A 27,464-nucleotide genomic window follows, 5' to 3' on the forward strand; every position below is an offset into this window, starting at 1 on the left:
CAATATTTTAAGTTTCATGATAAATATATTTTTTGTTTGATTTCTGTGCTCTCCCAACAATTACTCAAGGTTGAAAAATGGGCTCAATTCGTCCCATAATTTCTGGCGTTCTCTCGTTTCAGTTTTTATTCATCTTTTCAAGCGTCAATAAATGTAACAAACAATAATCGTTATTTCCTTTGTTTTGGACAGCTCAATTGAATTAAAATTAAACGCTTAACAATCAGCCAGCTATGTTGTCCACCAGGCGTAGTGAGTTGGATATACATATCCAATTAACAATCGTGCTAACCTTCCTAGCACCGTGTTCCTCTCGAAAACAAATATCTTTGGTATAAATTTTTGATTTTTTACAAAATTGAGAACATTAAACATAATAAAAATCTAATAATTGATTCGGTTTTAGCTTCCGGTCGTTAAAAATACAATTAATATACTGTGTCAATAATTATACATTTTGGCTGTTTTGCCAAAAAAAAAGAATTTTAACAGAGGTCAGCTTTGTTTGTTTCATTTAAAAATGCATATATAGCAAAAAAAAAGTGACGCACTTAATCAGAGACAGGGAGAAGACAGATTTCAGCCAATTTTATGAAGGTTTTAACTAATTTGCAACCCACTTCATTCACTTTTCGCTTTTTGGAACAAGACCAGCGCATCACTAGGAAGAAAAGATCAAAAGTACGACGCGTACTAGCTGCTCTGGCCTCTGATCGTAACACAAAGAAAACACTTTCTTCCTTCGCGCTTCTTTCTCTTATTATTATCAAGGCAGTCAAATGACAAAGCAGGCACTAATGACGTCACTTTGTCTGTTAATCGACAGTCAGGCCGAGTCAGGCTGACACGCATGCGCACTACGAAACTTTCTCTTTTGTTTTGATAGCATTAGTCAGGTGTCAGGTGGTTACTGGGTGCTGGGTGGTTATAAAACGGCTAACGTAAAGATTTCTGTCAGCTAATTTTGACCATTTTCTCCATCGAAAGTGAGCACAACAACCCGTTTTCTTGTATTTAACTCATTCTGCGCGTTCAATAGACATGTGAAACGCAGTTTTTTTTTAACGAGAATCAAATTACTTTTTTTCTCTCTCAAAAAAGCAGTTTCTTCGCCATGGCAGCGAGTGTCAGCACAATGTCCAGGATGGAGCCGCCTCAGCAAACGAGTTTGATACAGGAAAAGGAGCTGATGGAGCGGAGAATGCTGGAGGAAATCAAAAGGCGTCGTGACGCTGGCCAGTAAGTCATTTAAACCGCGTCATTAATTAAATTTTTTTAAACCGAAAAATTCGCAGGGACTCATGGGCTTTGGAGGACTTCCAAGTAGGCCGTCCCCTGGGCCGAGGGAAGTTCGGCAGGGTTTATCTCGCCCGAGAGAAGAAGACAAAGTACCCTGTGGCCCTTAAAATGTTATTCAAAAAGGAACTGATTAAGCACAAAATGGAGGAGCAGCTGATTCGAGAGATCGAAATACAGTCCCACCTGAAGTAATCAATTTATTCAATTGACCAGTTGCATAAACCCTTAGTGAAGCTGCCAACAGATGGCGCAACCACAGACTTTCTTAAAAATTTTGTTTTAAGCGGTTTTAAGGCATTTCCGCTCATTTTCAGACTCAATCTAGCTATTTTTTTTAAATAATTTGCTTTTTTTCGACGTGCTGAAAACCAAAATCGGTTCAGCCATTCGCCGTAGAAACGTTGGAAAAGATTTTTTTATTCCAAAAAATAGTTTTTCACGATTCTACGGCGATTGTCTGAACCGATTTTGGTTTTCAGCACGTCGAAAAAAAAAAGCAAATTAATTGAAGAATGCACAGTGGCTAGATTGAGTCTGAAATCGCAGCGGTAGTGCTTAAAAATCGAAAGTCTACGGTGGCGCCATCTGTTGGCGGCTTCGAACACTTAGGGTTTATGCAACTGGTGAATTCCATTCTATAATTATGTATTTTCACACTTAACTCCTCTTCAGGCACGAGAACGTCCTGCAGATGCTGACGTACTTCGTGGACGAAAGGAGGGTCTTCTTGGTCCTCGAGTACGCCTCCAAGGGCGAGTTGTTCCGCGAGCTGAACGCGCAGAAGCACGGCCGCTTCGAGGAGCCAAAGTGCGCCAAGTACATTTACCAGGTAGCCAGCGCCCTGCAGGCGTGCCACGACTGCCAGGTGATACACAGGGACATCAAGCCCGAGAACATCCTCATCTCTGCCAGGGGCAACATCAAGATTGCAGACTTCGGGTGGTCCGTCCACGACTCGTCCCACACCAAAAGGTTTGGATCTTATAATTTTTGGTAATAATTGATTCATTTATTTACAAATAATTATCAGGAAGACTATGTGTGGAACGCTGGACTACCTGGCGCCGGAGATGGTGAAGAACATGGAGCACACGCACCTGGTGGACAACTGGTGCGTCGGCATCCTCTGCTACGAGCTGTTGGTGGGCAAGCCGCCCTTCGAGAGCAAGTCCAGCCAGAAGACCTACCAACGCATCTGCGAGGCTCACATCGACTTCCCGCCCTACGTCGGCACCCTCGCCAGAGACCTCATTACCAAGGTAATTTTTCGGTTAATCAATAAATAAATGTTTGCTTTTAATTAAAATTTCTGCTGTAGTTGCTGCAGGTGAAGCCTGAGAACCGCCTGTCCCTGAAGGAGGTGAAGGTGCACCCTTTCATCGTCAAGCACTGGCCCTTGAAGAGCGTGGATGATGCCCCGAAGCCCACTAACAATGAGTGAATTTGAAGACTTGTATGTAATTCTTTTAAGGTTTATATTGATCTGTAGATATTGTGGTTTTAATCAGAGTTGAGCCCGGTATATCTTCACCACTGGTTTTACCTCTCAATTCCTTATTTCTTCTTTGAAAATCTTAAATTTGTGGTCCAAGTGGCCAAAATATTTCATCCAAAAATTGTTTGTTTACTACCTCGATTTCTCTCTGTAAATTTTCCAAGTCAAGGTCATGAGAAAACGCGGGTTTTTAGCAACCCTGTTTTGTTTTCAGTTTGTTTATATAAATTAATGGCTGCGATCTTTCCTTGCTGTAATATAATGAGAAATTAATTTTGAATTTTGGTTTTTTATTTTAATGAAACAGAAATTAATATAATTAAGTGTCCACTTTTGGTGGTGACAGAGAATTGTACAGTTTGGACACGCCGGCAGTCTGTACTACTTGCTGCAGCTACTCGTCCTCTTCGCATGGAAGACAACCTGCGAAATCCCAATTTTAAATCAAAATTAAGGGTGATTGTTAGTGAAATTCCCTGCAAAATCGCTATAAACCAGTGAAATTCGAAAAATAGGTCTCCTCTAAGGTGATATAAAATTTTTAAATAAAAAAATAACTTAATTCTAATCATTTCAATTATCATATGCTCGAGGTCAATGCGTCTGCCTTTTTGCCGTGTCAACCGTGACGTGTAATTTGTCTCCCTTGAATAGTTTGGGGACTGAGTCCTCGCCGACCAAATCCTGCAGGAACTCCATTGAGGCACTCGCCTTGAAGTGTATCATCCTGTCCATCTTGGAGGGCGCGGATGGCATCGCTTTCGGCAGGTCCTCCACCGACTCGGCCTGCAGCACCGCCGCCAGCACCGTGTCTGCGTACATGTCGTTCACTAGACTCGCAATCCACTGAGGACACATAAATTTTCAGTCCCTCCTAGTATTAATTTTTAGTTTTTACCTCAAGGGTGACGCATTTGTCGACAAGGGTGAGATCGATGCAGCCGAAAAGGCGCAGTTTCTTGTCCTTGACCGACTCGACAGGTGCTTGAGGATGTGCTGCAGCAGGTTAATTGGTCCGTTGTAGTACATGCTCTGCCGCTGCACCACCTGGCTGAGTCGCCATGTCTGAATACCCTGATCAGAATTTTTGTAAGTAAAAGAACAATAATAATGATGTATTTTTGGATTTACTTCCAAAAATTGCGTTTGACATGAATTCCTGATAAAATGTTTCCTGGCTTTGGTGGCTCAACTGCCAGAGGGTGCCCATCACCTGGAATTTTAATTCAATTGAAACAAAAGTGACTTTTTGGTGGTAAAATTGACCGAAAGACTCAAATATACAGCTAAAGTGCTCAGGTTGCACGACCTGAGGAGGTCGTTGAAGGTAAAGGGACACAAATGGTCGAAAAGCAACGCCAAATGTGCCCGAAATTACTGAAAAAATATTAAAAATCGGCTTGGGAGCGGATCTCAGGTCACGTGGTACCCTGAAAAAGGTTAATAGGGTACCGCAGGTCATGCCTTTCCCATGACATCATGCCCATGTTTTAATCTTTTCCTTAAATTAAAAGTTTTCGAATTTTAATTACTTGAGGCAGTTCAAAATTCGTCAAATTCATTGTGCTGGTTATTCCGCGACAGAGAATTAAATTTATTTTACTAACTCAAATTAAAAGAAACAAGTATGGAATTTTGGGCGGATTTCCAGTTTTAGTTTTTCTTTTGTTGAGTATTTTAATTATTACTTTCCGCCGTTCAAAACGAGTTAAATTTATTGTGCTGGCAGCGGAGAAAGTTGATTAATTATTTTCCAATGAAACAACACAGGCCAGCCCGAGATGCTAGTTGGTCCTGGTCACCGCCACTTATTGTCAGCCGCCCGCAGTAGTGCCAACCTTCTCCGATCGACCACACCCACTAGTTCCGTAGTCGTCTATGTTAGTATGTTATGTACCCGTAACCTGCCGGCTGCCAGCAGCAGAGTCTTCGCGTGGACAAGAGCTCGCAAACCTGAGCTGCGGACACCCTTTCAAAAAGCACGCCCTCTCAGTCTGACTCCCTCTTCTGGAGGCCACCGAGGCAAACCTCCCCGCAACAACCCTCAACCTCCGATCAAGGTCTGGGGAAATTCCATCGGAACAATAATTCTATTCTTGAAATTCTTGCTTTGAAAACCAGAAATTGGTTCTGTTTTTGGGCTATGTAAATAAAAGCGAATTTCTTTTCTTTCAGGAATGGCCTCTAGCAGGACAAGTTGCAAAATGAGGAGAGTGGCTTGAAGACCACGGCCAAAAGTCTTTGTGAGGTCAGTCTTCATACAGAACAGAGTGTTTATTCTTTTATTACTGGCATAATGATGATGGAAAAGAGAAAATAAGAAGCAGCTGCATTTTGCCTTTAGAGCTGCTTCGCAAACACACAAAATAGCATTTCCCTGAATTTGACCCTCCTTGACGCGCATTTTGGGCTGCAATTCTTGGAAAAGGTGGCATCAAGCACAACAAACCTCGCTCCCAGGAGGTGTTGGTGACCGACCTGGAGGCGCGCACGGAAAGACCTGCGCATGAAAAGACGATCGTGTGCGCGCCCCCTGATTGAGACCTGAGGCTAAAGGTGGCGGCCCACCCAGATGCAAACGCCCTGCGTGAGCGCAACGCAAATGAGATAACAACCAAATACATTATTAACTGGCAGCTGAAGGAGTCGAAGCCGAGAGCGAGGAGAACTCGAGAGAGGCTTTTTTGGCCAACTTTTTCTTCGGGAAATGCTCATAGCCTGGATATTAAGTCAGTTTCCCCCCTGCGCTCAGGGTCATCAATATTTTAAGGCTCCAACAAAATGTTCTCAATAAACATTTCTGTCATCTCCTCCATATCCAGCTAAAAATTCATGTTTTTTTCCAGAGCTTCTCAATCATCGAGGGTCGCCGGCGCTTGGCACTGTTGGGAGTGCCTGAGGCTGATGAACCGACTGATGGCCTTTCCAATCACGTTGTGCGCCAACTTCAACCTCCTCGAGCTTCCTGCACAAACTTGCCACGCGCGTGCTCTCATCCGACTGTCTCACCGGTAAGTGATTTTTTTTCACTTTTTGCTTCGTTGTTAAATTTTGTGAATAGATCCATTCACTCTGAAGGAATTAAAAAAAAAATATTGTGCCGCTTTGGATTCGCAAGTCACGACGCAGGGATTGTGACTAATTTACGTAATTGAATTAAGGGAAAAGTGATTATCAAATATTATGGAAAACCCCTAGAAACTTCATATTACGATTTATCTAGTCGAATTTTAGTAAATTCCCCAATAATTAATTGGTTCGTGGATACTTCCTCTGCTATCATGAAAGTAAAATAAAAATTATTCATTGAAAATCGGCAGATTTAAATCCGATGAACCAAGATGACGACGGCGCCGTATACTGCTCTGCCGCTATTAATTTTTCTCGCTCGACTTAATTAATTCTGAACCGCCTGTAATAATTTAACGGCCGCGGCGGCGAGCTCTGCTTGGCTCGTCACCGCTGATTTAGTCGCAATTTTGTCACAATTAATGCACAGTAGACAATTCTGTTTCCAAGTAAATTTTTGAATTAAATTAATTAAAAAACCAGAATACTTTTGCAATGTAAATCATCCTTTTATGCAAGTTGGGCAGAAACTCCACCATTTATTCTTTGGAATTAATTAATTAAAAATTTCTAATATAATTTCTTTCTGGTGATTTTTTCTTCCCCGTCTTATTATGTTTGTTTGATTTTTTTTTTAAATTCTGGAACCAGCATACCTATTTTTTATGTTGGGGCTGAAGACGCAAGACGCGCAGCAGGTGGTGTAGATATTTTTGGAGCAGGTAAAATAAAGTACTCACTCTTCTCCCGCGCAGTTGCATTCTAAGGGAAAAACACAAAAGAGGTTGGAATAATGCGCGGTGGGTCTTTGTGTCGCGTTCACCCTGACAGAGGGGTGAGCTGGTAAATGTTAGATACAGGCAGGTTCATAACTCAGCGCCCGCTACTTGGGTGGCTGACTGGGAAGAGACACCCTACTCCTCTACTAGTCTTTAAATTTAAATAAAACAGGAAAAACTATTGGAACCAAACTATTTAAAATTAACAGAGCTCTCGTTGATCTGAAAATATTACTCTCCAGAAATTGTCTGTTGCAATAATTGCTGCCAGAATTGGTCACGCACTGTATTCCAACCTATTTTTATTAATTTGCAAAGATCTTTTGGGTCAATTTAAACACATAAGTTAATAAAAAAAGTTAAGTGCATAGGAATTACCGTATTTCGACACAGTCCCGCCTTTGAGGATTCGCGTCAGCTAAAACTATTATTTATTTGGCAAGAGAAGGAATTAATAATTGCACTTTGGTCGTCTGTTTCGGCGTGAAGAGGATGAAAGAGGCCGCGGACCGAGACTTGAGCCAGTGTCTGCCACGACACCCCACTGATGATTTCTTGACCTTTTTTTCATTCGCGCAGCTCTCGGTGCAAAAGCTCTTTTGGTGCTCACTATGCCTACCTTTTTTATTATCCAATTTGTTGCATTTTGGCAGAGTAATTAGTAATATCACTAATTGTACGAAATTAAGGCAGACTGCGTTGATCCTAGGCCCTGCAAGAAATTTATGACTAAAACAATCAGATTTAACCAAACGACGTTATAAAAACGGTAACCTGAGGCATGTGTATGCTTCTTATTTAAATTAACTTAAGTGGAAATATAAATTTAGCATTAATAAATGTCGAGTTATATTAAATTATTGTTAGTAAATCAAAGCGCATCTTATTTGGTAGGTGCAAAATTGAAAATAAATTACATCAAAGATAATTAAAGCTGTCATCTAATAGCAAACGTGAGACACGCGCTGCATAATTTTTCGAAATTTTTCCTTTTGGTCATGTTTTTCTGCTTTATTTATTTAATTGCTTCATTACCTGCTAAGTGTGTAGATGCTAAAACTGAAGAGTGGATTCACGTCGGAAGATAAAATTGGGAGACCAGGCCTCGCAAATGTGTGAAAAGCCTAAAATAATTTCATCTCTGTGGGTTTCATATTAAAAGTCGAGCAATCAAAATTTAAAAACAATTTATTCTGAACAACCCAAAGAAAAAATATTTTGATAAGTGTTAACTTCTTGCCCTTCTTCCTTTCGTCACCCGAAGTTACTGCGTCCTCGCCAGCCATTAGCAAGGGTCCACGACCCTTCTGGATTCATCTAACTCAGGGAACACCAAAGAACATAAACACTGGCTTTGCTTGGCTTGTCAGTACTGATTTTTTTTAGAGGAGTCACCAAACCAAAACGAAAGTGGCGCCAGCGCGCGAACACCCAAGTGTTCATCTTTAGAAACATATCAACTCCTCCAACCTTAGTTTGAACAGAACAACTAATTTGGCAAATTAATGACAAAATAAAACTATTATAAAACAGAAAGAACCCACATGACCCGTCAAAATTACACACCGACCTTGACTTAGCACCAGAACGAAACTCTCACTCTTCTTGTGTGACACATCATATTATCAGCCTCTTCTAGTCCAGCACATAGTCCTTGAATCTCGCTGGCAATCTTACTTCTCTCTTCGGACGCGTTTTCATCTCCCGTACCGGCGTTGTCGGCTTTACCGGAGAGGCTGTACCAGGCTCCGATGGTGGGTGCTCCTCCTCCAACCTTAGTTCAGGCACTTCCAGTGGTGTTTGAAGGGGCTCAGGGTAAATCTGAGGCAGATTGTCGTCAACTTGCACGGCACCACTCCCTGGTACCTGGCCTGCTGGCTGTAATTTAACCTGATCCACATGCCTCTCGACTGGTCCATGGCTCGTCTGCAATAGCACTCGTCTAGGGCCCAGGGCTCGTACGACCTGAGCTGGCTCCCATCTAATTTTAGGATCCCTGTAACTCCTACAAACAGCGGCTTGCGCAGGAACTGGTATCTTTGGCACATTTTCAACTGCCGCCACTGCTTGTTTGTCTCTGTTGCTCTGGCGTTGAATGAAAGCCATCTCCGGGCGCAGCCTGTCGAGCACGGTCTGTGGCCGTCGGCCTAAGTTAAACTCAGCCGGGGCAACTCCGGTGGCCACCAGCGGTGTTGAGTTGTGGCCCAAGAGAAAACTGTCCAACTTTGCAGGCCATTCCCTCTCCGGAACCTTCTTCAGGAACGTTTTCACTGTTTGCACAGCCCTTTCAGCCAATCCATTGGTCTGCGGGCTGTACGGAGGAGAAAAAATCAGTTCAATTCCTTGCCATTCACAGAATTTCTTGAACTCCTGGGCTCTGAATGCCGGTCCATTGTCGCACACCAAAATATCACACAAGCCTTGCATTCTAAACAGCTTCCTGCAGAACTTGATAGCTGTTTCTGTGTCCATGTTTTTCGTAGATTCGGCGTCAATCCACCCTGACAATCCGTCGGCTGCCACGATGAACGTTTTTCCTCTGGAGACTTCGAAGAAATCCAGGTGTACCCGTCCCCATGGACGATGAGGCACCGACCATGGGATGATAGGCGCTCTTGATGGCGCTCTATTGAACAAGGCACATGGCTGGCAGCAGACGCTCACTCTGGTAATCTCTTCATCCATGTGTGGCCACCAAAAAAATTGCCTGGCCAGCGCTTTCATTCTCGTCTGCCCAAAGTGATTGCTATGCAGCAATTCCAGCACCCTTGTTCGTATACGGCTTGGGACAACTGCCCTATCTGCAAACGCCAACACCCCATTAGTCACTTTCAACTGAGACCATCTTTTCTTAAATTCTTCAAACCCCTGGGGCAAACATGCTGGGTGTTTACCTTGCAAAATGCAACTGTAGACTAACTGAAGTTGCTCGTCCACTTTGGTTTCATCTTGGAACGTCTGTAGCGACAGCTGGTCCTTATTCTCTATGATTTGGAGGAAAGCGATGCGGCTTTCTTCTTCTTCATCCTCCTCCTCAGTGCACGGCAGTGACAACCTGGACAAGACATCTGCATTAGCATGCCTTTTCCCCGGCTTGTGAACGAGCGAAAAGTTGAAATCTCTCAGAAACACGCAATACCTCTTCAACTTCGAGGGCAAATCTTCAGCCATAGGCTTGCCTTTAGCGAAGATTCCAAGCAGCGGTTTATGGTCTGTAATCAACTCGAACGGCAAGCCCCACAAATATTTCTTGAGTTTCTTGACGGCCCACACGATCGACAGAGCCTCCACTTCGATCTGTGAATAGTTCAGTTCACTTTTCTTAAGTGTTCGGGACACGCACATGACTGGTACCTCAGTTCCCGTTTCATCTAGCTGACTCAGCACAGCTCCGACTCCCCTTTTGCTTCCATCGCACGCCAAGCGGAGTGGCTTAGCGGGATCGAAGTAGGCTAACGCGAAGCGCTTTAGCAGCATTCTTTTGAGACGGTCCCAAGCCTCCTGGCACTTTTCCGACCATGTAAAAGGGACGCCTTTCTTCAGCAGCCTGTAGACCGGGGTCAAGATTGCGGCCTTACTTGGAATGAATCTATCATAATAATTCACATACCCAAGCCAGGCACGCAGCTCATCTGCATTTTCAGGAACTCTCATATCTTCCAATGCCTTCAGCTTCTCTGGCGTCGGTCGCACCCCTTCTGGAGTAAAGCTGTAGCCGAGGAACTCCAACGCTGTAACATCGAAAATGCACTTTGAGAGCTTCACTTTTAACCCATGTTCTTGGTAGATGTGTAGCACTGCTCGTGTTCTCGTGACCAACTCCTCCTTTGAGTCGGCCACGATGAGCACATCATCAAAGTATACTTTTACCCCAGGAATGTGCCCGACCAATGATTGGTTCTTTTCTTGGAACAATGCAGGGCAGATGGACAGCCCTGGGGGCAATCTCAAGAACCGGTATCTACCTTTATGAGTGCTAATGGTCAGCAGCTTAGATGACTCTTCATCCACTTCAAACTGCAAGTAGGCATCCGCTAGGTCGATCTTGGCAAAATGACTTCCAGGCTTCACACCGGAGATCAGCTGGTCCATGGAAGGCAGTGGGAAATCAGCCGAAGCACAAGCAGGGTTCACGGTTGCCGAAAAATCGGCGCACAACCGCACTGAATCACCCTTTTCTACATACACTACAGGCGTAGCCCACTCACTGAACATAATTTTTTCAATCACTTTCTTTCTTTCTAGTTCATCTAGTGCTTTTCCTGCTTTTTCTCTGAGGCCAAACGGTACGTTTCGGGCTGGCAGCTGTCTAGGCTTTGCTTCAGGCTTCAACGGAATGTGCACAGGTGCCCCCTTGTACCTGCCCAGCACTGGCTCAAAGACATCAGCAAACTCACTCAATTCTGGCGGCAGCTGCGTCATGTGGAAAACCCGAGGCACATCCACAGCCTCGGAGACCCTGGGGCTTGTCTTAGCATATCTCAGCTCCGGGACATACACCGAGATCCCCAGTGGCTTGAACCAATTCCTACCAATCAAAGCAGGCCCTTCGTTTTCCATAACTAGCAGGTCTAGCGTCACTGGCGGCTTTCCCACTGGCGTGAGCTGCACCACGACTTTTCCTGCTGCTCGGATGTCTCCACTTTGTCCCCAGGCCTTCATCTTCACGTCACTCGGCTGGAGACAGTTGCCATCCTTGAAATAGTCCACAAACGTAGGCCAACCAATCAGAGAATAGGTTGCCCCCGTGTCCACTTCCATCGCTAACTCGCGACCTGCCAGAGGAATTTTCACTTCTATTTTCTTCTGCTTTGCCTTCGGCATCGCCTCAATCTGCAACAAATAGTTGGTGACGGCGTCCTCTTGTCCATCATCCACCTCCTCCTCTTCCTGCACATGGTGCGCACTACCCCTTTTCTCTTTAGCCTTACAAACCCTAGCAATGTGACCCTTTTTCTTGCAGATAAAACACTCCGCGTCCTTAAACGAGCATTCTGAGCGTTCATGTCTGCGGCCACAACCAGAGCAAACAGGCTTCTTCTGGTCCTCTAGGCCAACTCCCTGTCCACGCTGATACTTCTGGAACTGGCCTTTTTTTCCAAACTTCCTCGCCGACTCACCCAATTGGTGCACTGCAGGTGGGCTGGACAATGACTGCGCACTCAACGCAGCACGTTCATGAGCATAAATCTTTGCTGTAACAAAATCCCAAGTCAACTTTTCTGATTCCTCAGCCAGGAACTCTTCTTTCAGTTTCATGTTTTTCAATCCACTAATAATCTTGGGCACCAGCAACTCCTCTCGCGCCTTGAGCCCGCTCTTCGTAGCCAAGCTTGACAGCTCTGCAATATACTCTGCAGCCGGCTCTTGAGGTCCTTGCACACGCTGGTTAAACTGGTCCTGATACACAATCCTCTGCGGCTCGTTCCTCATGAAGTATTGCGATAGCCTCGCCGTAATCACTTCAAATGACGTTTCTTCCGGCGATTTAGGCGTGCAGATTTTACTGATAATGCTGAACGTCTTATCATCCTGGCTGTCCACAAAGTAGTCTCGTTTTTCCTCAGCGTCAGAAATTTTCTGGACTCGAAAATGAAATGCCCACCTTTGTAGATATTCTTCGAACGATAACGGTCCGTTTGGATTGAACGGATCCGGCCTTTTCCCTCTTCTTGGCCCTTCTCTACGACTCGGCTGCTCTTGATCCCCGTCTGACATCGGATGGCCTTGATTTTCCATGCTTTTGTGACCTTCACCGCGTCTAGATTACGTAATGGCGGCCGGCTCTGACGCGCACGCGGTGCACCACTACCAAATTCTCGCGGTCCGCTACAATATCCTCGTCGCCACTTGTTAACTTCTTGCCCTTCTTCCTTTCGTCACCCGAAGTTACTGCGTCCTCGCCAGCCATTAGCAAGGGTCCACGACCCTTCTGGATTCATCTAACTCAGGGAACACCAAAGAACATAAACACTGGCTTTGCTTGGCTTGTCAGTACTGATTTTTTTTAGAGGAGTCACCAAACCAAAACGAAAGTGGCGCCAGCGCGCGAACACCCAAGTGTTCATCTTTAGAAACATATCAATAAGATATTATTATATTCTTTCCATCTACATTTTTCTATTGAATAACTATCAATTCATTTGACAAACTTCTTTCCGCTTTTAATTTCAGAATGAAATTTCCGGCGTATTTTCCACGATCCAGTCCACGTAATTTGCGACGTCAACGAATAACGTATATTGATTTGGGTGACAGAACGATCTTTCTTCGCCCTCAAACATAACTTTTTTCGATTTTCCAAAGCTGACAATGCCCCTGATAAACCAACGGCCGTTTTTTTCGATGGAAAGGCTGCCTCCGCTGTCCCCGTTGCAGGTGGTCGTTCCTGAGTTAATTAATAAAATTTAAATCAATCAGTATTGGATAAATGAGGGGTGTGCTAACCGTTCGTGTAGCCGGCGCAAAAATTGTCTCCCGGTCGTAAAAATTTCCCAAAAAACCTCCTGCTTGACAAGAAGCACTCTCTGTGACCTCTAATCGGCAGTCGAGCTTGTAGCAGTTCATCTGTGCGCGTGTGGTTGTCGACAAGCCCGAATCCAACCGCCTTTAGCAGAAAATAAACCAAAAATTAAATCTATTTTTCGAATTCACGTACAATTTATACCATAGCTTCAGTTCCAGCCACGCGAGCCAAGTTAGAGTCAGAGTCGTCGTTCCACAAGCAAATTGGTTGGACATGGTCGGTTATTTCAATTTTTTTGTTCAAAATCATGAGTCCGATGTCGCTGTTGAATTCCGCTGAGTCATATTTCGGGTGCACGATCAGTCTGGTAACCTAAATGTTTACAAAATAATTATGGAAAAGAATATTTTACGTGGACGGTAAAAACCAATCTTGTCTGAACACCAGGAACTGATCTTTGTCTTTTATCATAGAGCCCAAGAGAAACTATAAAGTCCTCTACTTCTGATCCATAAATGCAATGTGCAGCTGGAAAGAATTTTCCAAGGTGAAGTCATGAAATTATTCAGTTGTTTGCTTCACTACCAGTCAAAACTGCTGTCGGCGAAATCAATGTCCCGCCACAGGTTGTTCTAGCCATATAATTCTCAATGTAAACATGCCAAGGGTGGTTGCCGGTCTGAGCTATGATTCCGCCCAAAATATGTCTAGTCGGTTGCAAATCTTCAGAAGAATCAACAATTCCGCGTCTCCTTCTCGTTGACGTCGGTTTCCTTCCACAGTTTGGGAAACTGAGGTTGTCTGATGCTTTGAATCCTTTTTAAAGATAAATAAAATTGATATGAACCTTTATATGTTAAATTACCTCTTGGCTGTTTTGTTTGCGGGACCGGGCGTAGAGCAGGAATATCTTTTGTTTGCCTTGCGATGTCGTCAATGTATGGCAATAAATCAATGTAAAAATGGTAGTTCCGATAATATTTTACTCCTCTCAAGAAATACCGTCCTTTGTAGAATTTGATCAGATACTGAGAGTCTGTGTGACATTAAATGAGCATTATTGAAATTGAGTTAGACTTATTTTTTATAAATCTTACTCATTTTGGTTAGCTTGACACACAGGATATTCTGGATGGGAATATTTTTAGTTTTCAAATCTTCCAATTGAGCACTGCTTAGAATCCTGTTACAGTTGCTTTGGCCCGTCACATTATATACTGTAAAATTTGACAAATACGACGCAAAAAATCATAAAGTTTACATTTTAATGGGTCTATAAATATCTCTCGAAATCAGGGAAGAAAATGTTAATCCTCTGAAGTGACAGAAAATGTGAAAACTAGCTCAAACAGCCTTTATTTGTTCATATTTTGTTGTAAATTGTATAAATTCATTTTTCCAAGAACTGAAATAGTTTCCATTACATTTCCTACTTGCTGGGAATGGCTCAAAAGGATCAATATATAAATGCTTATATTATTATTGATTTTGATCCATCAATTTATCTCTGAAGACATTATTCCTTTCAAATGATTTTAGATCAACTTTCGTGTGATACAAAATTGATTTTGACATAGAAAAAAGGATAAAACAAGACAAAATAACTTTAATTTAACATGCAAGCTATAAATATTTTGCATATTATTAACGTTAGTAGGAATTTCATGCTGAGAATAAAAAAGTCATTCTTACGCCTGACATTGACTGTTAAAAAATATGCAATACACACACGCGCGCGCGCACATCACACATAAACATGTTTATTAAATAAATTGAAAAGGTGGACATTGATTATTAGGAAGTTAAAATACTGCCAATAAATCTAATCGGCGCCCAGCATTTAATTTGTTAAAAAATATACGACTTGTTAAATTTTAAAGGTCGTTAATTTCTAATTAAAATAATCTTCAAATAGTGGATCTGAAAAACTTACTTGGGATATATGGTGGAGGATCCTATAAAATTAAATTCAAAATTAATCTACGACACTGCGAAAAGTAGTTTGAAAATACGGAAGATATTGACAATTCAAAGTATGGTGATTCTCTTTGAAGTTGCAAGTCCATTACGTTGTCACGGTTGAACAAACAAATGGGAGTAACGAGCTCACTCGGCATTTTCTCAGTAATCCAAATCTTGAATTTTAAATCAGCCGTTGGATGTATGTCAGTGTCAATTACATTCAGCACCTTTAATAATTGAAAAAGACATGAATAAACAAGGTGATAGCAATGGTTATGCTGAAAATGATAAAATAATTACTTTGACGGAATTTCTGATGCATTCCTCTTGTGTTTTGCCCAAACAATAGCTCGGAATGACCCGTAGATTAGTTGTATCATTTGTTATCCAAGGACAATTATTACCTAGACAATAAAATATCTTTGTCGCTGATGATCTTAGGAAAGATATTCATTTTACCCAGTCCAAGAAGAGTCCTTTGAGAGATAGCGATAAATGGATAGCAAAGTTGTCTAGTACTATTTTGTTTAACAAAAACGATCCATTTGTTCCAAGATGCTTCGTTTCCACAGTTCTGGCTACTCAAGTTTTCTCCTTCGTCAAAATCTGCGAGGGAAAATAAAATGTAAGTTCGAGCTAGCAAAGCCGAGTGGTGACTTTAATTATTGACAGGTTTACTATATTCCATTTCGTATTAACAATAACTTATTTAAGGATCCGTCAAATTAAGTTCGGCCGAAAATGTTTGAAAATTTCGATCATCTAAACTAAATAGGGCAACAAAATATTTTTGGAGAAAAGTGGCACGCGCCGCTTGGCCCTGTGGGCGCCCGACGGGCCGCTCCGATGAGGGCTCGTGGTCGAAATTTTAGGAAAATAAAACCACCGCTGGCACCCGCGCACTCATCGCAATCGCAACGGACGGCTCGAAAACACGGAAAATCGATTTTTAATTTTTCTAAGAGCTCAAAATATTCCAAATTCAGTATGCAGACGCGCGTTGGTCATTCACGGTGGGTGGCATCCCATTTGGAGTCCGTGTTTTGAAACAATCGCCAATAATTTCCGATTTCCTATTTTATTCATTAAAAATCACGTTTTTTAATTTTTAAATCGATCTTGTTGAAATATGCACTTGGGATCGGGTGGTACTTGGCCTCAAAAGATTGTCAGATAAATTGCGTGTAAATTGACCGTGAGTTTTGCTCGATTTTGTTCCCCATTCGCGAGTGCGCGCGCGAGTTTTCGCAAAAATTCCACCGCACCGCTCAAGCCCTTCGAACGATTTTGATAAAATTTCCACAAAATGGTTTAATAAGTGAGTTGGCTAGGCGACATATCCGACTAAACCATGGGTCCCGGTGTAAAAAATTTGAAATTTTTCATAAATTTTGCCGAAAGAATTTCGCTGTTTTTATAAAAATGGTTCGTATTTGAAAAACCGCACACGGGTGGACACGCACCACCGAGGCGCATCATCTGGTGCAGAAATCACCGCCCGCCGGTCCTCGGGGCCCCAGCCAGGCCCCGAAAACCAATATTTTGAAATATCAAAAACCGCGTTTTTTCACCTTTGAAAATTCATAGCTCGGCTCCTATGAGACGCACGACCAAAAACCAATGATGGCTGTTCTCGCCGAAAATTCCGCGTCTGTTGGGCTAAACCTCCATCCCAACCCGGGACTTCCACCCCCCAAAAATCGACGCAAAAAGTTACAGTTTGTTATAATTTTTTACTTAATGCTCCAATGGGCCCGAGGGTGATTCTGACTAGAGTGCTTATAACGAGAGTGAGATGGCTAGGCCGACCGACGCGACTGTGGCCTGCGCACTGCCGCATCCCTATCTCTCCCCATGTTAAAATGCGCGCACGCGGTTGGCGCTACAGCTAAATTCATGAAACCACCCGCGGACTTATTGGTGTCAATCGAACGCGCACGAGTCGTTTTATTATTCAACTCGGAACCGAGCCTGAAAACAAAAGCGCTTTCGAGAATTCCACCGCTGGAATCTGCCCATTTCCTGACAACAAGTGAATTTCACTTGTTGTCTGGTTGCCATGGTGATGCGTGCTTCGCCGACAGCCGCTGGCGCTCGGGTGCGATCGTCGCTGTCGGAGCTCGCAGCGAAACGAAATGGTTAGATTTCAGCGGTGGAATTCTCGAAAGCGCTTTTGTTTTCAGGCTCGGTTCCGAGTTATATGATAAAACGACTCGTGCGCGTTCGATTGACACCAATAAGTCCGCGGGTGGCTTCATGAATTTAGCTGTAGCGCCAACCGCGTGCGCGCATTTTAACATGGGGAGAGATAGGGATGCGGCAGTGCGCAGGCCACAGTCGCGTCGGTCGGCCTAGCCATCTCACTCTCGTTATAAGCACTCTAATTCTGACCCTCGAACACTTCATTGGGCACCGCCCCGCGTCGACCAGCCGGGGTTGGCGTCCATCAATGCTGATTTTTTTTTACCCAGAATTTTGGGGGAGCGATTTAGAAGTTAAGTAAGAAACTTACACGGAGCTGGAAAGTAGGGGTCGGTCTCATTGTCTGCCGTTTGTGCGGCGCAAAGCGCGAGGCCGAGGAGGACGAGAAGTCCAAGCCTCATCGTGATTTCTTCTCTGCGCGCGATGGACCAGGGCTGCTGCTGCGACCGTCTCCCACGGCACTCCCAGTCTGAATAAATCATCAATCGTTAGCACTTAAAAATATACTTTCGGTCACTTGACCTCCAGTTGGCGATTGACCTCTCTCGCTAAAGTGCGTCATACCGTTATCGCCACTAATTGTGTAAACAAGCGGGGCAAACATTTTCTCTTCTTTGGTAGCTGAATTAATATTTTAGGTCCATCATTGGGGACCTAATAAACACACACCTCAAGAAATATATTATCCCCTTTTCCCAATAATTATTTTAACATTTTTACATTGCAAACACTGCACTTTGTGGTTAAGTTGGCTCAGCTCCAATTTTCTGTCTCTGTTGCGAGGAGAGCGTGGAAGCAAAGTTCAATATCAAGCCAGCCGGATTCGCGTCTGAGGCCTTTGACCTCTTGTTTTCATCTCGAGTGCACGTGATTTCATGGCCAAGAGCCAGTAGGACATCAGTTCTGGCTGAACACGTGCTCAGCAAACACAGTGTCGCGTGTTGTGCCCCAACGCACGTCAGCAGACCCAACGCGAAACAATAGCTTCATTTTTATGTATATAAAATATGCTTTTTCCTAATTTTACCTCTAACGTAGAGCGAGCCTTGGCGTCTTCCACGCCTGATAATTCCTTTTTCCAATCACTGACTGGTCCAAGTGGTGTCAAATTCATCCCCCGAGCCTTCGAGGCGTCTTTCGCCAGCATAAGGAAGAGAGACTAGAGTCCAGGTCCAGATTTTCCTTTTTAACCTCTGCTCAGCACATCCCGTGGGCAACGACTTCATATTCTGTAACAAACGGCTGCTATCTTTTTGCTGAAGACGTGCAGCAGGTGCGGAGTAGATATTTCTTTGGAGCAGGTAAAAAATGCTCGCTCTTCTCCCGCGCAGCTGTAATCCATGGGAAATAACACAAAATCGTTTGGAATGCGCGGAGTATCTTTGTCGATTTCACTTAGACAGAGAGGCAAGCTGGTTAATGCTAGATAACAGGCAGGCTCATCAAGTCATCATTCAACGCACGCTACTTTGGTCGCTGATGGGGAACAGACCCCCTAGTTTTAGTCTTATAATATTTCAGGAAAATTTTATTGAAACCAAACTATAAAAATTTAACAATGCTCTCGTTGATATGAAATTATTATCCCTCTGGAAATTGTCTGTAATGCAATAATTGCTGCCAGAATTGCAACCAATTTTTTTTATTTGCAACGATCCTTTTAGTTAATTTTAAATAAAAAAGTTTTTAAAAGAGCTGAGAGCTCCTAACACGGGAACTATCGTATTTCCACACTGTGCCGTTGTTGAGGATTCGCGTCGGCTAAAATTAATATTTAAATTGGCAATAGAAGGCGATACTTGTACTTTGGCCGTCTGTCTCGGCGTGAAGAGGATGAACGAGGCCGAGACTTGAGCCAGAGTCCGCCACGGCGCCCCACCGATGACTTTTTGACCTTGTTGTCATTCGCGCAGCTCTCTGTGCAAAAGCTCTTTTGGTGCTCACTAAACCTACCTTTTTTCTTATCCAATTTGTTGCATTTTGGCAGAGTAATGAGTAATACCATTAATTTCACGATATTAAGGCAAACTGCGTTGATTCTAGGCCCTGGAAGCGCTGGTTCTAAAATTTTTGATAATTTCTACGGTAGAGGCAGTCGATTTAGTAACAACAATTTGTCCAATTGTGTATATTAAATTAATGTTAGTAAATCAAAGCGCATCTTATTTGGTAAGCGCAAAAATGAACTAAAATACAGAAAAGATAATAAAAAGCAGTCTTCTGATAGCAAACGTGAGACACGTACGTGCTGTATAATTCTTCAAATTTTTCCTTCAAGTCCTATTTATCTGCTTTCTTAAATTATCAGCATCATTTCCTAATGTAAAGACGGGAGACCAGGCCACAGACGAAAGGTCACGGACTAGACCTCGTTCTCTTCTCTCAAATTTGTGAAAAAAGCCTAAAATAATTTCACCTTTGTGGGTTTCATATTAAAAGCCGAGCAATCAAAATTTTAAAAACAATTTATTCTGAACAACCCATAGAAAAAATATTTTGATAAGAGATTATAATATGCTTTCTATCTACATTTTTCTATTGAATAACTATCAATCCCTTTGACAAACGTCTTTTCGCTTTTAATTTCGGAAAGAAATTTCCGGGGTGTTTTCCACGATCCAGTCCACGTAACTTGCCACGTCAACGAACAAGGAATATTGATTTGGGTGACACAACGATCTTTCTTCGCCCTCAAACTCCACCATTTTCGATATTCCAAAGCTGACAATGCCCCTGATGAACCAACGGCCGTTTTTTTCCACGGAAAGGCTGCCACCGCTGTCCCCGTTGCAGGTGGTCGTTCCTGAATTCATTAATAAAATTGAGAAAATCTCATTAATTGCTAATTGAGGGGTGTACTAACCATTCATGTAGCCGGCGCAAAAGTTGTCCCCCGGCACCAAAAATTTCCCAAAAAACCGCCTGCTTGACAAGTAGCACTCTTTGTGACCTCTAATCGGCAGTCGAGCCTCTTGCAGTATGTCTGTGCGCGTGTGGTTGTCGACAAGCCCGAACCCAACCGCCTTCAGAAGAAAATAAACCAAAATTAAATCTATTTTTCGAATTCACGTACAATTTATACCATAGCTTCAGTTCCAGCCACGCGATTCAAGTTAGAGTCAGAGTCGTCGTTCCACAGGCAAATCGGTCGGACGTGGTCGGTTATGTTAATTTTTTTGTTCAAAATCATGAGTCCGACGTCACTGTTGAACTCCTTAGAGTCATATTTTGGGTGCACGATCAGACTGCTGACCTAAAAATATTTTCAAAATTATTATAGATGAGAAGAATTTACATGGAAGTTAAAACCTTTCTTGTCTGAACACCAGGAGCTGTTCCTTGTCTTTTATCATACATCCCAAGATAAACTATGAAGTCCTCTGCTTCTGATCCATAAATGCAATGTGCAGCTGGAAAGAATTTTTTAAATCGAATTCTTGAAGTTAATCTTTTCTTTGGTTCACTACCAGTCAAAACTGCTGTCGGCGAAATCACTGTCCCGCCACAGGTTGCTCCAGTTTCCTCATTCTCAATGTAAGCATGCCAAGGATGCTCGCCTCTCTGAGCTTTTTTACCTCCTAAAATTTGTGTACCCGGTTGTAAAGAAGAATCGTGATTTCCGCGTTTCTGTCTTTTTGACGTTCGTTTCCTTCCACAGTTTGGGAAACTGAGGTTGTCTCGTGCATTGAATCCTTTTTTAAAGATAAATAAAGTTGCTATGAACCTTTTTATGGTTAATTACCTCTTGGCTGTTTTGTTTGCGGGATCGGGCGCAGAGCAGAAATGTCTTTTGCGTGTCTTGCGATCTCGTCAATGTATGGCAATATATCAATGTACACTCCTTCTTCCCGTGAATATTTTAAACCTCTCAAGAAATAGCGGCCCTTGTAGAAATTGATCAGATTATAATAGTCTGTATGGCAATTAATAATCATTATTGAAATTAAATGAGATCAATTTTTGTATGAAACTTACCAAAAATATCGTTTTCTTTGAAACACAGAATATTCTGGATGGGAATTTGATCAAATTTCAAATCTTCCAATCCAGTACTGCATAGAATCCTACTACAGTTGCTTTGGCCCGTCACATTTGCTGTAAAATTTGACAAATACGAAGCAAAAAGTTATGATACGTCATAAAAATTACATTTGAAACGGTCTTTAAATATCTCTATAGGGAAGAAAATGTTCATGCTGAGAATAAAATAAACATGTTTATTAAATAAATTGATAAAAATTCGTTTATGGTGGACATTGATTATTTTTAAGTTAAAACATTTCCAATGAATCTAATCGGCGCCCAGAATTTAATTTGTTAAAAACTATACGACATGTTAAATTTTTAAGGTCTTTAATTTCTAATTAAAATACTGTCAAAAATATTATTCAAATAGTGTATCTAACAAACTTACTTCGGATTGGAGATACCTATAAAATTAAGTTCATAATTAATCTAAGACAGAACAAAAAGTAGTTTGAAAATATACGAACCCAAAGTGGTGACCATTCAAAGTAGGGCGATTCTCTTTGAAGTTGCAAGTCCATCACGTTGTCACGGTTGAATAAACAAATGGGAGTTACGGCCTCACTCCGCATTTTCTCAGTTATGTATATCCAGATTTTATAATTTATAAACATCCAGATTTTATAATCAACTGTTGGATGTATGGCAATTTCAACTGTATCCAGCACCTTAAATAATTGAAAAAGACATGAATAAACAAGGTGATAGCAATGGTTATGCTGAAAATGACAAAATAATTACTCTGACGGAAGCTCTGATGCATTCCTCTTCTGTTTTGCGCAGACAATAGCTCGGAAAGACCCGTAAATCAGTTGTATCAATTTTACTAAAATAGCAAGTAACTAGACAGTAAAATATCTTTGTCGTTGATAATCTTAGGAAAGATATATTCATTATACCAAATCCAAGAACACTCCTTTGAGAAATAGCTATTAATTGAAAGCAATTTTGTTCAGTACGTATGTTTCTAACGAAAACGACACATTGGTTCAGAGTTGTTACGTTTGCACAGTTCTCTCTACTCAAGTTTTCTCCTTCGTCAAAATCTGTGAGGGAAAATAAAATGTAAGTTCAAGCTAGCAAAGCCGAGTGGTGACTTAAATTATTGACAGGTTTACTATTCCATTTTGTATTAACAATAACTCATTTGGGGAATTTCCCTTTGATCCCTCAAATTAAGTTCGGCCAAAAACGTTTGAAAATTTCGATTATCTAAACTAAAGAGGGTAAAATATTTCTTGTGAAAAATGTCAAGCGCCGCTCCGATGAGGGCTCGTGGTCGAGGATAGCACGAGCGGTCGAAATTTTCGGAAAATAAAACCATCGCCGGCACCGCACTCATCGCAATCGCAACGGACGGCTTGAAAACACGAAAATCTATTTTTAATTTTTCTATGAACTCCAGAAGTCCCAAATTCGGTATGCAGACGCGCGTTGGTCTTCCACAGTGGGTGGAACAGGTGGCATCCTTCTAGGAGTCTGCGTTTCGAAATAATCGCAAATATTTTTATTTCCAATGTTATTCATATGGGGAAAGTTAAAAAAATCACGTTTTTTAATTTTTTTTAAATCAATCTTGCAAAAATATACACGCTGGATCGGGTGGTACTTGGCCTAAAAAATTTGCCAGATATATTTCGTGTAGATTGACCATGAGTTTAGCTCGATTTTGTTCCCCATTCGCGAGGTATGTCGATATGGCCTCCGCCGTGTTCGCAAAATTCCACCTCCGCTCAAGCGAAACTCTTCGAACGATTTTGATAAAATTCTCTCAAAATGGTTGAAGTTTGATGGCATATCCGACTAAACCTCGGGTTACGGTGCAAAGACAATTCCGAAAATTTTGACTTTTACAAAAGTTTTGCCGTAAGAAATTCGCTGTAATTCGAAAAATGGTCCGTTTTTGAAAAACCGCACACGGGCGGACACGCACCACCGAGGCGCATCTCCGGGTGCACCAATCACTGCCCGCCGGCCCTCGGGGCCCCGGCCAGTCCCCGAAAACCAATATTTTGAAATGTCACAAACCGCGTTTTTTCACCTTTAAAAATTCATAGCTCGGCTCCTATGGGACGCACGATCAAAAACCAATGATTGCTGTTCACGCCGTAAATTCTGCGTCTCTTGGGAACCACTGCCATCCCAAGTATCCCAAACCGCCCTCTCCACCCCCCAAAAATCGACGCAAAAAGTGACAGTTTCATGTAATTTTGTTCTTAATGCTCCAATGGGCCCGAGGGTGATTCTGACCCTCGAACACTTCATTGGGCACCGCCCCGCGTCGACCAGCCGGGTTTGTCGTCCATCCACGCGGCTGTGGCGATTTTTTTCACCCAGAATGACGGGGAAGCGATTTACAAGTAAGAAACTTACACGGTGCTGGAATGTAGACGTCGGTCTGATTGAGAGACGTTTGTGCGGCGCAAACCGCGAGGCTGAGGAGCACGAGAAGCGCTCGCCTCATCTCGCGATTTCTTCTCTGCACGCGATGGACCAGGGCTGCTGCTGCGACCGTCGCCCACGGTACTTCCAGTCTGAATAAATCATCAAGTGTTGGCACGAAAAACGATACTTTCGGTCACTTGACCTCTAGTTGGCGATTGACCTCTCTCGCTAAAGTGCGTCATTCCGTTATCGCCACAAATTGCGAAACAAGCGGGCCAAAAATTTTTGATCCTAACAAACTTAATTAATATTTTTGGTCCATCATTGGGGATTTAAAAAACGCACATCTCAAGAAGTATGCCCTATCTTTACAATAATTATTTTTACATTTTATTGTTGTAAACACGTTCCTTTTGTGGTTAAGTTGGTTCAGCTCCAATCTTCTGTCTATGTTGCGAGGAGACGAGGAGAGCGTGCGGAGGCAAAGTTCAATATCAAGCCAGCCAGATTCGCGTCTGAGGCCTTTGACCTCTTGTTTTCATCTCGAGAGCACGTGATTCTCATTGCTAATAGGACATGAGTTTTGGCTGAACACGTGCTCAGCAAACACAGCGTCGCGTGTTGTGCCCCAACGCGCGTCAGCAGACCCAACGCGAAACAAGAGCCACATTTTCATGTATATAAAATAGTGCGCTTTTCCTTATTTCACCTCTAACATAGAGCTCGCACCGTTTGGCTTTGGCGTCTTCCACACCCATGGTGGCGTTTGCCACCTTATTATGTCCAAGTAGCAGTTTAAAAAATCTTTGGGAGACAGAGAGAAGAGAGACTTGAGTCCAGACTGAAGGTCAGTCGGCGATATCCTTTAATTGCTGCGTGAATTTGCTGCGAAAGTTTCAGGGAAAATGAGACGCAATACAAATTTTTACCGCATAAGATAAACATTTTAAAACTTGTCACAGCAATAAATTCACAAAATATTTAAATCAGTTTTTTCTTTAGAAAATCTTAAAATTTCTTCCGATCGGACCGTAAAAATAAAGAAATGTTCGTCTCGCTTCTTTTAAATTAATTAAATACATAGATCAAAGCAAGGAAAAGCAAGAAAATTGGGTTGAAAAGCAAGCAATGCACGCGTAACTTTGGGAAAAAGCGGGAAAAATTGAAAATCGCTTTCGAGCAAGAAATGGCAAAAGCGAAAATGCATTAGGTCCTGTAAATCAACATCCAAGAAAGCTCTAACAACCCAAACCTTCGACGAATTCTCTCTATTTGTTAATTCCAAAACCGGCCTCCTCCGGCAATATTACAAAGGTCAGGAAATTTATCGCTGCCGAGAGTTAACTTTCTCAACAGCGAGCGGGCTGAGCACATTCGGCAGCTCTCACCTCGCTTCTCTCAAGCGTTCAAGGCCTTAAAAAAGCTCATAAGGCCACTCTCGGGATAAACAGCTGCATTTGAAAAAAAAACTGCGTGTCTGCCTGCGTGTGTTGAGCAAAATTGCGAACATCATCCATTCTCTCTGACGAAACTAAAATAGAATATTGTGCCGCTTTGGATTCGCAAGTCTCGACGCAGGGAGCGTGACTATAATTGACTCAATTGAATGCACTTTGAAATGAAAAGTGATTACCAAATATTATGGAAAACTCCTAGAAAATTCGAATGTCAGTAAATGAACCAATATTTAATTGGTTTATTGATACGAGCAATTTACAAGATGAATGAAATTTATACACAAATTCTGCGGCGGCGCCGTATTCTGCTCTGCTTGCTCGTGGGAGAGCCGCTGGTCCGGGGCGAGTCCGATTAACAAATTTTGTTAATTTAAATAATTCCCGACGAGCTGCCGGTCACAACGAGGAGACCTAGGGATGACCAAGACGCAGAACTTCCAGACCTTCTAGACCTGCAAAGTTTATTGTATTAGCTGGATGGCATTAATATTAATAAAGCCCATAAATGCAGTGCCCTTGTAAATAATTTTAGTCGAATTTTAATTCTCCCCTTTTTTTTATTAATTAGTTTAGTTCAATGATTTTATTAGAATATAATACATATTTACTTCCCAAGTGAGACAAAAATAATTGTCCACTGATAATAATCCCAGCCCATCCAGCTTAAAATTAGTAATGGAATAACGTAAATATTTTAAAAATAAAGGCACTTAAATGTAAAGAGAATCAGATATAAATTCACCGCACTTAGTCGGAAGGCGATTTTGCTAGCTCGGTCTGGCTGGGAAGGCACGTGGTCACACGGCTGCCAGCCGAGACCTCCCCGCTCCCGCCCCTCTTAACTCAGGTGCTCACCTGATGAAGGAGAAGGTCGCCACTGCAGCAGGAGTCCACCCTCCACTTCTCCCTGCCAGTGCGACCGCACGACGCTTGAGGGGCGGCAGTCAGCGAAGGATATATAAAGGCCAGCAGCACGTCACTCGAGGCAGAACGAGCTGTCATCTCCTTCAAGAGGTAGCTGCCCACCTGGAAAGGAAATTGGACCTTCACCAGACGGATTACTTGGCATAGGATCCCTTACCTGATCGCCAGGCTCCGCCAGATCTTCCATCCGAATAGGTGCGACCGCTTCGAGTAGTGTTGGGCCCCTCGTTGATTCTCTGCTCTCTTTCAATAGGAGATCTGTTGATAAGTCCTTCCTTCGGTGTAGCCCCCTGCAGCCGGAGTGACCTGGTAGGCGACCGACTGTGGCAGGCAGCCCTAGGAAGAAAACTAGCTTCAGTGAGGAGGGAACACACCTACGTCAGTCCTTACCTGTGAGTGTTAACCTCCCCGGCAATTTAGAACGGCCTGATCACCCGCGTTTATTTTGTTCGCAGGAGTGCTCGAGGACGGACCAACCCTTGACGTAGCCTACGACCTGGAAAGCAGAGAGAAAAGATTAGAGCACCTAACTCAGGTAAGCGACTCTATTTACGACCAGCCTAGTACTCGGCTGATCCCTAATAGACTCACAATCTGAAGGCACAATAAATCCGTCACTCACCTTATTTCTTCGGTCTGTTGTAGGATCACACTTCGGCCCAAGTAGAAGACGCGCGGCCGCTATCCACCAGTAGACAAGAACGGCAATCAGCACAAAATACACTGTCGCTGAAACATACACAAACACACAGACATTAGCGCGACGAGAAAACCACGACTTGTCAGACAGACCGAACAAATAAAATCGCCTAACGGCTAATAGCGGAATTATTGGTTTTTAGTGCGGCTCTGCCGCCAGCGACTCACCTCTTGACCACGAATCACCCGAATTAGAGAATTTCTAACTATCCAAACAGATAGACTTTTGTTGCCTCTCTCCGCTCCACTTTTCCAGCGAGTGGCGCGAGATCCACGTGGGAGAGCGAAGCACCGCTATCAATTTTTCTGTCGTTTTTCTCGCTTGACTACATTAATTCTGAACCGCCTGTAATAATTTAACGGCTGCGGCAGCGAGCTCTGCTTGGCTCGTCACCACTGATATTGTCGCAATTTTGTGACAATTCTTGCACAGTAGATATTTCAGTTTCCAAAAAGATTTTTAAGTTAAATTAATTAAAAAGCCTCATTAATTAATTAAAACATTTAGAACATCAATTTCCATCGGAAAGAAATACAAAAAACCTTAAATCAAAGCAACTAATTTATCATTTTTTTATTTTTTCGTTAATGTTTTCTCATACTTCATATTCATTTTCTGGGGAATTTTCCTTCTGTCTATTGTGTTTGTTTGATTTTTTTAAATTCTGGAACCAGCTTAGCCTGCTATTTGTTGAGGTCGA

The 27,464-nt window shown here is 42.7% G+C and overlaps 3 protein-coding genes across 3 annotated transcripts; 1 reads left to right on the forward strand and 2 right to left on the reverse strand.

The window, feature by feature from the left end:
* The first annotated feature begins 920 nt into the window (after positions 1-920).
* LOC135935880 (aurora kinase C-like) lies at positions 921-3,074 on the forward strand. The gene is made up of 6 exons (XM_065478466.1): positions 921-986; positions 1,105-1,239; positions 1,296-1,487; positions 1,972-2,271; positions 2,330-2,558; positions 2,618-3,074. The coding sequence occupies exons 2-6, from the start codon at positions 1,115-1,117 to the stop codon at positions 2,738-2,740; spliced, it is 969 nt and encodes a 322-aa protein (XP_065334538.1). The 5' UTR covers positions 921-986; positions 1,105-1,114; the 3' UTR covers positions 2,741-3,074.
* Positions 3,075-12,722: 9,648 nt separating this feature from the next.
* On the reverse strand, positions 12,723-17,721 carry LOC135936283 (transmembrane protease serine 9-like). Its single transcript, XM_065479042.1, has 12 exons — positions 17,583-17,721; positions 15,530-15,676; positions 15,371-15,474; positions 15,121-15,297; positions 15,042-15,063; positions 14,206-14,325; positions 13,974-14,144; positions 13,694-13,924; positions 13,536-13,636; positions 13,310-13,480; positions 13,090-13,249; positions 12,723-13,030 (listed from the first exon to the last, which is right to left on the reverse strand). Exons 1-12 carry the CDS (start codon positions 17,671-17,673, stop codon positions 12,813-12,815), a joined length of 1,713 nt encoding a protein of 570 aa, XP_065335114.1. The 5' UTR covers positions 17,674-17,721; the 3' UTR covers positions 12,723-12,812.
* A 1,998-nt stretch (positions 17,722-19,719) lies between these two features.
* On the reverse strand, positions 19,720-23,450 carry LOC135936222 (CLIP domain-containing serine protease B15-like). The gene is made up of 10 exons (XM_065478964.1): positions 22,040-23,450; positions 21,766-21,966; positions 21,687-21,702; positions 21,248-21,367; positions 21,015-21,185; positions 20,740-20,964; positions 20,582-20,682; positions 20,355-20,525; positions 20,136-20,295; positions 19,720-20,075 (listed from the first exon to the last, which is right to left on the reverse strand). The coding sequence occupies exons 1-10, from the start codon at positions 22,190-22,192 to the stop codon at positions 19,852-19,854; spliced, it is 1,542 nt and encodes a 513-aa protein (XP_065335036.1). The 5' UTR covers positions 22,193-23,450; the 3' UTR covers positions 19,720-19,851.
* Positions 23,451-27,464: the final 4,014 nt, after the last annotated feature.

The sequence above is a fragment of the Cloeon dipterum genome, chromosome 2 (genome assembly GCF_949628265.1).
Source record: "Cloeon dipterum chromosome 2, ieCloDipt1.1, whole genome shotgun sequence".
Taxonomy (NCBI): domain Eukaryota; kingdom Metazoa; phylum Arthropoda; class Insecta; order Ephemeroptera; family Baetidae; genus Cloeon; species Cloeon dipterum.

Bases quoted from the DNA above. Each gene is read 5' to 3' on its own strand.
- LOC135936222 (XM_065478964.1), bottom strand. From the start codon at position 22,192: ATGAATATATCTTTCCTAAGATTATCAACGACAAAGATATTTTACTGT. The intron at 21,186-21,247 runs GTAAGTTTCATA...ATTGCCATACAG, and splicing joins CAAAGAAAACGATATTTTTG to ACTATTATAATCTGATCAAT. The intron at 20,296-20,354 runs GTATAAATTGTA...TTTCTTCTGAAG, and splicing joins TGGCTGGAACTGAAGCTATG to GCGGTTGGGTTCGGGCTTGT.
- LOC135935880 (XM_065478466.1), top strand. From the start codon at position 1,115: ATGGCAGCGAGTGTCAGCACAATGTCCAGGATGGAGCCGCCTCAGCAA. The intron at 2,272-2,329 runs GTTTGGATCTTA...AATAATTATCAG, and splicing joins GACTCGTCCCACACCAAAAG to GAAGACTATGTGTGGAACGC. The intron at 2,559-2,617 runs GTAATTTTTCGG...TTTCTGCTGTAG, and splicing joins CCAGAGACCTCATTACCAAG to TTGCTGCAGGTGAAGCCTGA.
- LOC135936283 (XM_065479042.1), bottom strand. From the start codon at position 17,673: ATGAGGCTTGGACTTCTCGTCCTCCTCGGCCTCGCGCTTTGCGCCGCA. The intron at 15,475-15,529 runs GTAAAATGAATA...TTTATTGTCTAG, and splicing joins AAGGACTCTTCTTGGACTGG to GTAATAATTGTCCTTGGATA. The intron at 13,637-13,693 runs GTAGTGAAGCAA...AATTCTTTCCAG, and splicing joins GCCGACAGCAGTTTTGACTG to CTGCACATTGCATTTATGGA.